The sequence below is a fragment of the Aythya fuligula genome, chromosome 2 (genome assembly GCF_009819795.1).
Source record: "Aythya fuligula isolate bAytFul2 chromosome 2, bAytFul2.pri, whole genome shotgun sequence".
Classification (NCBI taxonomy): Eukaryota; Metazoa; Chordata; class Aves; order Anseriformes; family Anatidae; genus Aythya; species Aythya fuligula.
In genome coordinates, this window is record NC_045560.1 from 3521775 (window position 1) to 3535828 (window position 14054).

The following is a 14054-nucleotide window of genomic DNA, read 5'->3' on the forward strand; positions in this document are numbered from 1 at the left end:
AGCAACTTGTGAATGCATGACTTCCTTCCTACTAAAAAAAATAATTGTTCTCCCGTTCTAAAAAAAAAAAAAAAAAAATTAAACCACTTGTAAGATTCTCTTTGACTGATTTTGCACTAAAGTTTCACCCTTTAGTCTAAGAAAGTTGAAAAAACCATCACCTATTCAAGTTTACCTTGCAATCAAATATCTGCTGTATTTTATGTTGCAAAATTTCCTCTGGAATTAATGAACCTTGTTTTTTTTGCATCACCTCTAATTGTGTTTAAGATCACAATATGCACGACCTTTAAAGGACCGATGAAACTATTTTATGAGTTTTCACTGAAAAAAACCTGAACCACACTGAAAGGAAAATTCTGAAGAAAAACAGTGAACAGGACAGGTAAATTGCCTCATTTAGAAATTCTGACACTAAGGCCATCCCTTGCTGTAAGTTCTGGTAAAATAATGTTACTGAGGAAGTTTTATGCGTAGTTGCTACCAAGAAGGTCAACACAATCATAAAACTCAATGTTCCTTACGGCTCAGGTTCTGCATTGACAACAGGCACATCTCTTCTTAGCAAAAATCTATTTTCAGGCACTGGGGGAATTTCTTCAGGACGCACGACAGGCTTATCCCTCTTTGTGCTAACATCAGTTGCTTTTTCGGTCACATCGCTCTTGTCAGAAAGGCTGCTAGGAGGAAATATAAGTATATAAATAAAAATCAACTGACAAACACCACCGTTCAGGTTCCCACAAGAAGCCCACGTGACGCAACAAGCTTTCAGGTGACTTAGAATGTGTTTCATTAACAGCTCATTTCATGCCAATGGTGTGGTGTTAGAAGTAAGGTTCAGTTCTCACTTTACAGCAAATAATTTTGCCTTTAATTTGCCACTAGTCATAAAATATTTTAAAATAGAATCAAGTATGAATCAAAGGTCTCTATTTGCCTAACATTACATTAACACAGGTATAGCAAATCCCAAACATTTTAACATGCTAGACATTTATTTCAAAGTTACTCTAGATTCTACCTACAAAGGTCTTTAACACAGAAGTCTACCCAGCAAGGTTGGTTTTAGTGATTTGTTTAAAAAAAAAAAAAAAAAAAAAAAATCAAAATCCGAACTTACAGAATAAAAGCACCTTCACATTAATTGCTTAAGTACTTCATGAAAAAGTAAAATTTATCAAATTCCTCTGAAATTCTTAAATTTGAGAAAGTAGTCACCATCTTTGGTTTGAGGTTCGCTTGCATCTTGAATCCTCTTTTTTCCTCTCCTCCTTTCTCCGTTTTCTTGACTGTTTTGCTTTAGCTCTTCTTTTGCGCTTTCTTCTCCTGCTTCTTTCATTTTCAGCTTCGCTTTCAGATGAACTTTCTGAAGAGCTTGATGCACTGGAGGAGGATTCTGACTCTTCTGATTCAGAACATACTTTCTTCTTCTTCTCCAAAGCTTAGAAACAGATATTATAATATTTATAGTGTGCATATTACATGTAGCATGTATATACATGTAAAACAAGATATGTAACTATGTATGTAAGTACACACGTGCTTCTCCAGAGGATCTGTGTGTAAACCATGAGCATTTTTTAACAGTGAGGTTTGTTAAAATATAATTATATGGATTTATCATGCCCTGGGTAAACCAATAAAGTTACACAGATATTTTCCAGCAAAGATGGTTGTAAAAAAACACCTTCAGTGAACTGTAAGAACCTCCATGCCCAGCTTCTGCCATCTAAGATACTGCAAAGCCAGAGCATTTTTATGATAAGCCATACACTGAAGTTTATAACTGAAGTTAAACATCCACGTGTGCCAAGCTTTGCCACCCTCTCCTTTCTGCATTCCCGTACTTTTACATTATCTTTCCTCAGACTCTCTCCGCAGGACATAAAAAACGCATTATCCTTGAGGAAAGTCAGAACTAAAGTTAAAAAATCCTAACTCATAACAATCCGAAGCTTTACAGCACCTGTCCAAAGATGTATCTAACACCATCTATATCCTATAAATCCTCACAAAAAGGTAAATTATGTTGACTATGTTTATGGCCAATATTAACTTGACATATCTTATAATAAACCTTCAGAAACTACACAAAATTCTACATCCAGAAAAGCTTCTGTTTAGATTATGGTCTTTCAAACTCAGAAAAACAAGTTATAATTTATTTTGAGTATGTCACATGAACCTCAAACGTTAATTAAGGAGACCAGGAAGCAGGCATACGTTTTCTAAGGCACAAAGGTTTAGGTCAGAAAACCTTTTCCCTTGCTGTGCCTTACTCACCTACTCCAACATTGAAGTTTTAAAGGGTTGTTAGAACTAAATTATGATTCTAGAGATTCACCATAGCGACTTCTGGATGCTGGCATAATTTTTATACTCTGAAAAACATGTCAACATTCAATTAACTTCAGCATATGTGTGCTTACCATCCTTTGCTGACTTTGTAACGAGCACCCCACAGTCAATAACTCGTACATCTGCATAGGGTCTACTGGCAGTATCGGTTTTCAGATTTTCTATTTGCTCTATTACTTCAAAACCAGAAATAACCAGTCCAAAGACAACATGTACGCTGCAGAAGCAAAACATTTGGAAAGCACAACGTTTATATCTCGCCTTTTCTCCGATGAATTTCAGATTTTAAAAGTCATTCTGAAATAAAAATACTCAGCTTCACTGGTATCGACTGGCTCTTAAGACATTAAAAAAATCTTATTTTTAACTTTATTACTTTGACATTTACAACAGTAAGACTTCACGTCACAAGAAATGGAAGTTTGCTCTGGTTCAACATGATGTCATTCTACTATCTTCTAGCAGACACTATGAACAGGTCGTAATTTCTCATCCACCCTTCTATTTTTGAAATTTTGTAAAACAGACAGACCAAAAGCCTGTAAATAAAGATGGCACAGAAGCAGTTTTCTCATTTTTATGTCTACACAACCTCAGCCTACAAGTTCCCACTGACATTGAAGGTGCAGTTGTCGTGAACAAATTCCCCATTCTGTTCTACTGTCCCACATTCCTCCTTCTTTCCTCCAATTGCCCTATAACTTGCACTTCCAGGAATATATTCTGGAGATGAAAAAAGTACTATCAAAACACATTAAACTTGACATTTTAACTTGATTTGAGGGCAGCAAGCAGATTTAAATAAATGAATTTGAATAAATGAATCTAGTTTTCAAATCCAAGTTTTCAAATCAGTTTCAGAAAGAAGTTGCAATTTGAAATATTTATAGAATTCAAATTTTAGTTTTCCATCTTTTTCTACCGTATAATCTTTCGCAGAAGTAAAAGTGTTTCCCCATTGCTGTCTACTACCGCCACCATGACACGCGAAGCCTCATGAATTTATTCATCGCTCAAGAAACTATAAAGGACTTACCCATCGAGATGAGGAGCAGGCTTTGTTGTTCTGTTTGACAAACAGCAAGATGGTGAGATGGTAAAAAAAATCAAGGATTCAGATGAAGTAAGAGGAGAATGTCACAGAAAAAAAGGTGAAGGTAAGACAAAATAGTGAAAAAATCCAGTTACATACATGGAATTAAAAACCTTACAGACAACACATACAGGCTTTTTTTTTGTTGTTGTTTTAAGATTATCTTTTACATGAAATTTGTTTAAAGTTTAGCTAACTGTGCATACTTGAAAGTTGTACCAAATACCATCTGATGCATGCAGTAAACACTATTCAAGTGCCTTTACATACACACTCAAATATAACTCACTAACATCTTTAATCACAAAGATACAATTTGGAAATAAGTACTGGATAACTAATGCAATTTAACGTTTCTGAAACTGGTAGGTTCTTACATTACAAGGTCACTTTAAAGTCAGTTCTATTTAAAAAAAAGGAACAGGGAAACAGAGTTGTTATATGCGATAGATTCTTTGCTTCTTTTTTTCCTGCTTTTTTATTATTTTCCACCTACTTGATTGGCCTCAGGACTCCCCATACAAAGCGATGCTACTTTAACCATCAAGACTACAGCAATTCAGCTCATAAGCTCACAGGCTTCCCCAAAGCAACAGCAGCACAATGCAAGCAGACATTATAAGGTACCCTATGCTCTATTTCTGTGACAAATTCGGACTTCCTCCCTTTTTTTTTTTTTTTGCAGGTTCCCACATTTCCAGCCCGAAGGGGAAATGCCACTGCATTACACTTTGCACAGGGGTGGTGGTGGGAGCTATGGCAAATTCCCAAGCTGGCTTTTAATTGGGATTGTCAAGGCTGTGCATATGCAGCTGCATTTTAAGCTTCACCTTTTTGGTGACAATGCTATGGCCTGGTACCTTTCTCTGTCCTCTTCTAGAAGGGAAAGGGAGTTAATGCAGGCATACCTAAGGGAATAAGGGAATAACGTTGCCCAGAGAACCAGGCTGCACAGACAAACTCAGTGAGGAACATCAAAACTTGCATTGATCTTATATACTGGGGGAAGTGAGGGGAGGTGAAATAAATGTCAATATAATTTGCATTTGAAGCTGTTTTATTATTTGAAAACGTTCTCCCTCTCTTCCCGAGGCACTGTTTTGACTTTCTAGCTTCCTTCCACTGCACTACACTCTCAAAAAATAAAAGTAAAATAACCCCACAGGGCCTAGATGCTGCTTTTCTTGGTACAACAAAGTCAGGCTCTCACTGCTACAACGAAATACTGCAGATAAAGCACGGAGCTTCCTTCTGGCTTTTCAGCAACAGAGCGCCGCAGTGCTGGGACACGTGCCAGAAGATGGAAGTGCCATCAGGAGTGCTTACACTCTGATTTTTCTAAGCTCCAAACACCAACCAGACTTCCTCCTCCTCCTGCAATCCTAAATATTACGGAAAACAAAAGGGAAAGCAATGCTATCAAGAAGACATCTCGTTTCTCAGCAGCAGGGGCTGATCTTTGTTTTTCCCCTTGCTAACCCAGCGCATGGCTACGAACAGAAAAAGTCTCCGAGCTTTGGGAGATGGGTAAGCAAAAGTTAACTGCGATAACCACCTGCTGTGAGGTGAACGTTTGGAGCAGGCTGAACGATAAAGCTGATTTAAAAGTAGTGAAAAATAGAAGTGGGTTACTTCAGTGAAACCAACAGTCAATGAGTCTTAGCATTTAGTGTTAGCTCGAGAAAGCAACAGGTTCAAACACGCCTGGTATGAATGCTGTAGTAGCGTGCTCCTGCCATGCTGCAGCAGCACCTGGAGGCCAATTGAGCAAATTATTTAAGCACATTATTTAAGTACTTTCTCTGGACCTTAATAGGCAAGGAAATGGATGGCTGGTAACTAGTAAAGCCATTTAGTTTCTTTCACTGCGCTGGCAATTTGATAAAGTGGACAGGATTTTTCTCATTTGCCTGATCACGAAGTGGAAGCACACAGAAAAAGCACTACCCAAAAGCAAACTTCTCAGATGCACAAGGAGGAGTCGGGCAGCTTGCAAGACTTTCCGTGGGAAGCAGAAACCAAATTCCTCGTTGTGCTTCTGAAAGCTCTCTCCTCGTGAGGTTAGGGCTGGAACACTGCAATTACTCTGCAAACATCTGCACCTTACAAGACCACGCCAAAGCTCTTCTTGCCTATGTCCCACCTCTCATTTCTTGAACACTGACTTCAAAACTTTGCCAGGAGAAAACCTACTTACTACTTCTGCACTACAGAAACCTAGTTAGGATGAGTTCCTCCCAAGAAATAGCATTTTACTAAAACATTTCTATGCAGAAGTTTTGTATTATAAAACATTCAACATCTGCCTTATTATAGGTGTTATTATCCATGTTATTTGCAGAAGGACAAATATCTTTACTCACCCCCCAATTTAAAGAAAATTGGTTTAAGATACTGGTGAAGAGAAGAACATCTTTTTTTCAATAAGAGCACCTTTTTTTGCCCACCCCCCAAGAACCTCAGACCTAACAAAGGACTCAAAGCACGTAACAATATGATCAGAAAAACAAGAAAGATTAAAAACAGAAAGAGAAAAGAAAAAAGGACACAGCCTTAGAGGAATGAGACATTACCTTTGGAGCGCACGATGTAACACTGTTTCTGTAAATTTTACACAAAAATGGCAGAAATAAATTGTAATACATTTTCAGACAAAACTGAGTCTATGTTTTATTAAATACAAGTTTAAAATTAATATTAATCAAGTTGTATGCAGAACAAGGATGCCTAAAAGAGGGCTCTAAATTTTCTTTAGAATACAAGGTACTTTGAAAACTACGATAAGTTCTCTTTAAAAACAAAAACTACAGACATAGCCTGCTCGCACCCACTCTTACACAGGAAAACTGTTAGAAAAGAGAATCCTCCCAGTCCCCTCCGAGCCTCAATCCAAGCGTTAGAACACATGCACAACTTTAAGCAGATGAATAACAGCTTTCAATGGGTTTATTCACATGCTTGCAGTTACAGAGGTGTTCAAACGCTCTTCTGAAACCAATCCTAGGTAAATACTTCATAGGATGGCAGCCCGTCAGTGAAATGGTTTGGTTTACAAAATGAAGGGTGTAAGTCCACAGCTTCAGACATTTCATAGTTGCTTGTAGCTCCCTTTATTATGAAACTGTTCTAAAACTAAGAAAAAGAGATGCTCTCTAAAACATGTGCGTAGCTACTATTGCTCGTGTTAAGAATTAGGGAAAAACAAGAACGCTGCAGGTGCAAAAGCACAACGCACGTGCACCAGCTAATTCTGTGTGTTTGCTCTGGTGTAATTCTCATGAGCAGCTGTAACTTCAAAATACACTATCAGTTAAGTATAAATTATGCTTTTTCTCCCATATAGACTATTAGCTCTTAATTATCTCTCTGCATATCTAAGCAGTGAAATGATCTGTTTGTAACTTACTGCAAATATCATCCTATAAATGCTTCCACGAGGGCTGTACATCTGTGTAAACCTGGTCAAACCAACAGAACCTGCTTGTGTGACAAGTGCACGTACATCGCCCCTGCTCACGGATAATGCCATTTTTTTGTAGCTATCTTTCATATTTCTGTGAACTGTTCAATAATCAGCTTAAAGTTATTTCATCCGCAGTAAAAACAAAACAAAAAAAAAAGTTGATTAGAAAAATACCTGGTTTGGGACACTGAAGAAACAACAACAAAAAAAAAAACTTAGAAGTGAGCCACTTAATAAGCTAGTAACATTCAGAAATCACTTGTAAAATCCAACCCAAAAATCTTCACAGCTGATTTTAGCCTTTAGCCACTTCGCAGTTCCATGAGGTTACTTTATTTAAATTTAGTAACTGGACAATACCATACGTTGAAAACATTTTTGAACCAAAAAGCTATTTAGCTTGGAGCAAGAAAAAAGCCTGAGAGCCACGTTAACTGACAATACCCTCAGTATGGGGAAAAATAAATTAATGAATAGCAAAACAGCCTCAAATTTTAAATAGCTTTTAACACAAAGGTGAGAACTAATAACTGTTTGAGCAGATAGCGAACAAAACCTAGCACTCCTGTAAGTTGTAATAAAGTATCAGCCTCAGTGGTTTAGAGGAATGCAAGACTCAATAGCAAGACGGTAAGTCAATTAAACAAAGCTTCCAAATTACAACAAAGAAGTGGGTTACAATTTTGCCTCCTGTTGTTCTCTTTATGCTACATTCTGCACATTCACATTTCTACTTCTGTAGTAAATACAGCTCCGTGGATTTTGGATGACTTACTAGAAGCAAAGTTACTCGTTAGCACTTGTAGAATCAGTAAATTCACAAATTTTGTAGTGCTTTATATATTAATTTCTGTAAGAGTGGCACTTATTTTGTAGCACAACTTACTAGCAGGCTGGGCAGGGCCACAGGCACAAGGGAGCTGCTCAAAGAGACAAGATAGCTTCATAAGATCAGCTCGTCTGAGAAGCAGAATACACTGCTCCAAAAGAACATTACCCAGCAAGTAATATAGTCACTGAGCTGGAGAATCCAAGAACAGGCTTAATATCCCTCCGGCTCTCAATCTGTGACCTAAAGACCTTAACTGCATTTCTGTAATACTCTAGATGCATTCCTTTACTCCCAGTATTAAAAGCATACAACTTAAAATCCATCTTTCAACAATAGTCCAGAACAGGTGCTGGAGTATACAGAAAAAGGAAAATGTTTCTAGGGTGGTTCCTGTCAACCTCCACCCCATCTCCAAGAAATTCTGGATCTTAATATAAACATGGAAACAGGACAATTAAAAAAAAAAAATTAACACACTCGGGTTGCGCTTAGAACACTTGTTAAGTAACTGGCTTTAAAAAAAATAAAGAATATATTCACAGAAAAGAAGGAAATTAATAGTGGAGCTATCTGAAAATATTAATAGCTAATTTATAAACTAGTGTCTTACAACTGTCTTCAATACAAATCTGCAATACAATGCTGTAACAAACCTCTTTGGGTACAGAAAGTTGAAATTCCAGCATTTCACAAAGCCAGACAGCCTGTGTCTCCTTTCTGCTGGATTTCAGTGAGATGCTTCTCATCTGACTAGGTTAAGATACACGTGTGAATGCCTTGGTATATGTAAAGTGCATATACATGAAAACCTTAATCCTGCTGTAGCCAAATATTCTCCTTTCAACCCAACTGCTACCCCATATTCAAGTAGGAGAAAAAAAGTCAATAAGCATTAAACATAACACTTCTGACATACACCTACTCTGGATTCTAGTTTTGCATCTTACTGATTTCTACCAACGCTTTACATCCATTCTTCAATTGGCATCACTGAAGTTTCCCAACTTCACTTACACCACTTTTTTTTCCAGTTCTCAGCTGTTGCTTATGAACGTTTCGACACATTCATGCACACCAGAGGAATTCCTGATGAATCAAAGAAAACTGATGATAGTTTAGAATTGGTCAGATGCTTCAGTTGACTAGTCTGGAGCTTTCATTTCGAGTAAACTGACCACTGTAGCTCAACTTTTAATGACTTGTGACCAGTTTGCTAGTGCAGTCTGTCAAAGAGACAGTTGGTGCCTGATTTCTTACTATAAAGACTAGTTATTCCAAATGATGCTCCCCCGTTGCACATGGGGAAAGTACTTTTGATGAGCAAATAGAAATATTACATTCAGGATTCTTACTGTTATTTTAGCCCCAACCAAACAAATCCTTACATAAAAAATAACTTATTTGCTACTTTGGGAAATGGTATGATAGAGAAATTCAGAATTCTAATCCCTGAAGTTATTTATGCACTATAAAAAATGTAAACGTTTAAAAAAGCTTGACTGAGATGAGCTATTTCCTTTTCTATAAATAGAATCAGTAAATTAAACATATTCAGATTTAAAAATCTAAGGACTGAAGATTTCCACTTAAGACTGCCTTTCACACAATTCTCAGGTTATACATTTGAAGAATATTTTTCCTAATGATAAACTAATGAATAATTGAGCTACTTCTTTGAGTAGGACAATTTAATTTCAACTTAAAGCACATCACTAAAGGAAGTAAAAGAAAAGCTGTAGAGATGCAATGTATATTCCCTAAAGTAATCATACAAATGTCAAACAAGACTTACTGCTTAAAAATAATGCATTTTAAAGTTAAAAGTCAGAAACTGTCTAGCTATAATCTTTAGCTGTTTTCTACTTTGAAACTGCAAATTCAAACTCTATTATGAAGGAGGAGCCAAGTTTCACTTTGAAAAAAACTAAAGATTGCTGACTTAGTGTTTCACCATCCATCCTTGCCTATTTGTAAATCAAGTTACTGGACACAAATCTGACTTCAAATTGACCGTATACAAGCACATCTGCCTTTATGAGCAGCCTCAGAGGCTTCCTATGGATTCTGTAATTGCACCTATTCCCAGGATGAGCTGCAGCACTGGAGACCAAGTAAGGGATTCAGCTTAAATGCCAAAACTTGAATATATTAAAAAAGGCATCTGCGAGTTTATTCAGCTTAACAGCTGGGTTGTGGTGGCAGAGGGGCTGCAGGGTGATCTCTGTGAGCAGAGCCCAGCAGCTGCCCCATGGCAGAGCAGAAACAGCTCCACAGCCAAGTCATGAGTGATGCTGGTTGGGCCTCTGGGAGAGCAGAATTAAGGGGAAAAACCTGCTGTGCTACAGTAGCTGAGAGAGAGGGTGAGAAATGGGACAGAAGCAGCCATGCAGCCCCCAAGGTGAGTGCAGCAGGAGGGCAGGAGGTGCTCCAGGCACGCAGCAGCAGCTCCCCTGCAGCCTGTGGAGAGGCCCCTGGTGGAGCAGGCTGTCCCCCTGCAGTCCATGGGTCCCACATGGAGCAGATCTCCACGCTACAGCCCGTGGAGAGGAGCCCACACAGGAGCAGGGGGTCTGGGGGGAGCTGCTGCCTGTGGGGGACCCATGCTGGAGCAGTTTGCTCCTGGGGGATGGACCCCGTGGGACAGAGCCATGTGGGAGCAGTGCTTGAAGTTCATGGAAAACCCACACAGGATCAATTGGGGAAGGATGGCATCCCATGGGAGGGACCCCACGTGGAGCAGGGGCAGAGCACAATACATAATATGTGTGAACAGTTTGCTGATGGGCTGGGGCTCAAAGTGTTAAGAGTAAATGGGATTAGAGCAGGCTGGCAGCCAGTCACTAGTGGGGTTCCCCAGGGCTCCATTTTAGGGCCAGTTCTCTTTAAAGTTTCCATAAATGACTTGGACACAGCACTTGAATGTATACTAAGTCTGCAGACAACACTAAATGAGAAAGAGCTGCTCACTCCCTTGGGTGTGGAGAGGCCTTGCAGAGATCTTGGCAGACTCAAAGGCTGGGCAGTCACCAACAATATGAAGTTTAACAAGTGCTGGATTCTGCACATATGACAGGGGCAGCCCTGGCTGTACGGACAGACTGAGGGACAGGAGGCTGGAGAACAGTCCCACAGAAAGGGATCTGGGTGTTCTGCTCAGTGGCCAGGTGAATGTGAGCAGTCAGAGTGCCCTGGCAGCCAAGAGGGCTTTTGACATCAGCTCAAGCACTGTGTGCAGTTTTGGGCACTAAAACAAAAAGAGTGTAAAAAGTAATAGCATCTAAAGGAAGGCCAGAAAGATAGTGAAGGGTCTAGAGGGGAAGACATGAGGAATGGCTGAGGACCCTTGGTTTGCTCAGCCCAGAGCAGAACAGGCTGAGGGGAGGCCTCATGGCGGCCTGCAGCTCCCTCATGAGGGGAGCGGAGGGGCAGGCGCTGAGCTCTGCTCTCTGGGGACTGTGACAGGACCTGAGGGGATGGCATGGAGCTGGGACAGGGGAGGGTCAGGCTGGGGCTTAGGGAAAGGTTCTGCACCAGGAGGTGGTCAGGTGCTGGGACAGGCTGCCCAGGGCAGGGGGCATGGCCCAATGCTCTCAGACATCGGGACTGGTTCTTGGGTGGTCTTGTGTGAAGCCAAGAGTTGGACACAATGATCCTTGTGGGTCCCTTCCAACTCGAGATATTCTGTGATTCTAAGAGAGTGACAGTGAAGGAATAACAGAGACAAGCTGCCATAGATTGACCCCAGCCACCCTTCTTCCTTCCCTTGCACTGCTCAAGGGGAGGAGGTAGAAGAGGGTGGATGGGGGAAGGTGTTTTTGGTTTGCCTTTAGTTCTCATTGCTCTAGTCTGTTGGCAATAGGCAATAAAATACATTAATTCCCTTATGCTGAATGTTTTGCTCATGACAGTAAGTGGTGAGGGAACTCCCTGACCTTATCTCAACCCATGAGCCATTTTTGTTGTATTTTCCTCCTCAGTTCTGTTGAGGAGGAGTAAGAGCAGTTGTGGTGGAGTTCAGCTGCCCAGCAGGGTGAAGCCACCACAGCAAGCACACTGGGCACCTCAGCTGCTGGTCAGATGTAGGGAAAACAATGGCCAATACAGACATTGTGAGTGCCCTGTGGGATCCTGTCTGGCTTCCAGCTGCTACTACAGGAGCACTGGGTGTCTTGTGGATGGCACACCCCATTTTGCAGGGTACCCAGTGGTATCTCAAACAATATTGATGTCTGCATGTTGTAAGAAGAAAAAGTCCTGGTCAAAAGGGTCTAAAGCGTTACACCATACTTTAAAGACTTCCACAGCAGCCCACCTAAACCTCATCATGAGCTCAGGGGCTTACTCCCAAGACTGATTCACCTGCCTGACCCCAAGGTAAGCTGGTGCCATTTAAATACACTACAGGATATCCAAGAAAAATACATAGGGCATGCAGGCAAGATATGACATTCAGAACATCCACAGCCTTCTTGCCCAGCAGCTGAAGCCCTGGTAAGACACCCAGGACACTAAAAATGGCTTTAGATTACTACAGGCAGCTGAGGTCAGTCTAGGGGAGATGATTATGCCTTACTCTGCCTGAATTCCCAAGCCATACAGCTTTCTCACTACAATGATTAAGAAAAGGATTTCTTTGAGAAACATTAACATCTTTTAAAATACTTCCGTCTTTGGTAAAAGTACTCTCAAACATTATTAATTTTGTCTCCGTACATAAATTATAATTTAGCATCTGACACAAGCTTAGGTTGTTCCTCTGCACTGTGAGAGGCAGGGCATTTAACTCCATTAAAATTGAACAAGTAAGTTGAGACTATTATAACTGAAAGAGGAAGACATCTGGATTAAATACAGGAATGAAAAGAAACTTTAGAGCCCTCAAATGATAGCTTCTTGATTGATGTAGCATCATTAAGTGTTGATGTGTATTGTTCAGATAAGCTTAAAAATGGAAAATTGTGACAAGAGAATCAGATATCACCAAGTAATAAATAGCAAACCTGTGTCTTGCAGGGAGCTTTTAAAATGACTTTTTTTTTTTTTGTCTAGAGATTTTCATAGTAGCATATACAGTAAATCTGAATGGATAAATCTAAAAGCACATCACTTAGAAGTTGGTTTAAAGGTCAACAGAAAATAAGCTTTTGACAGTTATCTCTCTACAGAAAGTCAGAACAGTAGTAACTGTGAAAAAAAAAATCATTCTTAGGCTTCTCATTAATTTTCCATTTTTAGGGCATTCTTTAGGAAGAGACCTAAAAATGTCTCTTATCTGAACTTCACTGTATCATACTGAAGCTCTTTTTCAGGCAAAGGAAAAAAAGGAATATTCTTCAGGAGAATTTACTCTTTTACTGAGGACAGGGAAGCGCCATTCACTCTTATCCCCCAAGAAAGATGGCAAAGAAAAAGTTTTTAGAGCTAAGCAACTACAGTGAAGTTTAATTTTGAAAACACCATGGTTATTTCACAATGAAAGTTCTCAGCACAAGCCCAAAGTTATAAACTACATCTTTCCAAACAGAAATTGTTAAACATTAACAGAAGGCCATTTTTAGAAGGGAATTAACAGAATGAATATTGACATAAACATTAGCAGCCTTAAATACTAATATTGGACCTAGAATACAACCTACTTTAATCAAAAAGACTCCAATTTACATCAGACTGGGCAACATTTTTAGAAGGGAGTTAACAGGATGAATATCGACAAACATCAGCAACCCTAAATACCACTGTTGGACCTAGAATATAACTACTTTAATCAACAGACTCCAATTTACATCAGACTTGACCATTTATTCATGACAGAGTCATGCATTTTCTGCAAAGTAACAGAATGTGGCTATATACTGGAATGGATTGATTTTTTTCTTAAGATACACAGGATAACTTAATTTTTAACACATTATTTTCCGTAGTGATGGGACCAAAGTAAATAGTGTATGTGTATGAACAGCACTATTCAGCAATGCAGAAGAAAATCATGTCTGGAACCAATACTCCAAAGGAAAGAAATAAATCAAGTGCTCACTCCAAATAAAGTGACATTCCCCTTCCTCCCTCCTCCCCCTCCAAAATAAATCATAGGATTTTGAAGGGCACACGCAAAACCATACAAACCATCTCTATCACAGATCTCACTCCCTTCTGCACACAATGCTCAGCATTGTAATTGCAGATAATCTATTAAAATGTGGTTGGTACAGACAAAACCAAAGAATCTATTATTTTCTGGACACTAAGAGCACACAATAGCATAGCCATACTTTCAGGGTAAAAGAGCAATGAACAAAGAGCAATCA

General features: G+C 39.4%; 1 protein-coding gene across 6 annotated transcripts in view; it reads right to left on the reverse strand.

The window, feature by feature from the left end:
- The window catches only part of NKTR (natural killer cell triggering receptor), a 37526-nt gene that overhangs the window by 9668 nt on the left and 13804 nt on the right, over positions 1–14054 (reverse strand). For 3 of the 6 annotated variants that reach the window (XM_032182706.1, XM_032182703.1, XM_032182708.1), the window contains 4 exons: positions 3398–3427; positions 2433–2578; positions 1222–1444; positions 525–680 (listed from right to left, as the gene is read on the reverse strand). In XM_032182706.1, coding sequence (XP_032038597.1) covers positions 525–680; positions 1222–1444; positions 2433–2578; positions 3398–3427 — 555 coding nt within the window. Of the gene's footprint in view, positions 1–524; positions 681–1221; positions 1445–2432; positions 2579–3397; positions 3428–6027; positions 6088–14054 lie in introns of those variants that run through there. The other 3 variants (XM_032182707.1, XM_032182705.1, XM_032182709.1) reach the window with 2 other exon arrangements.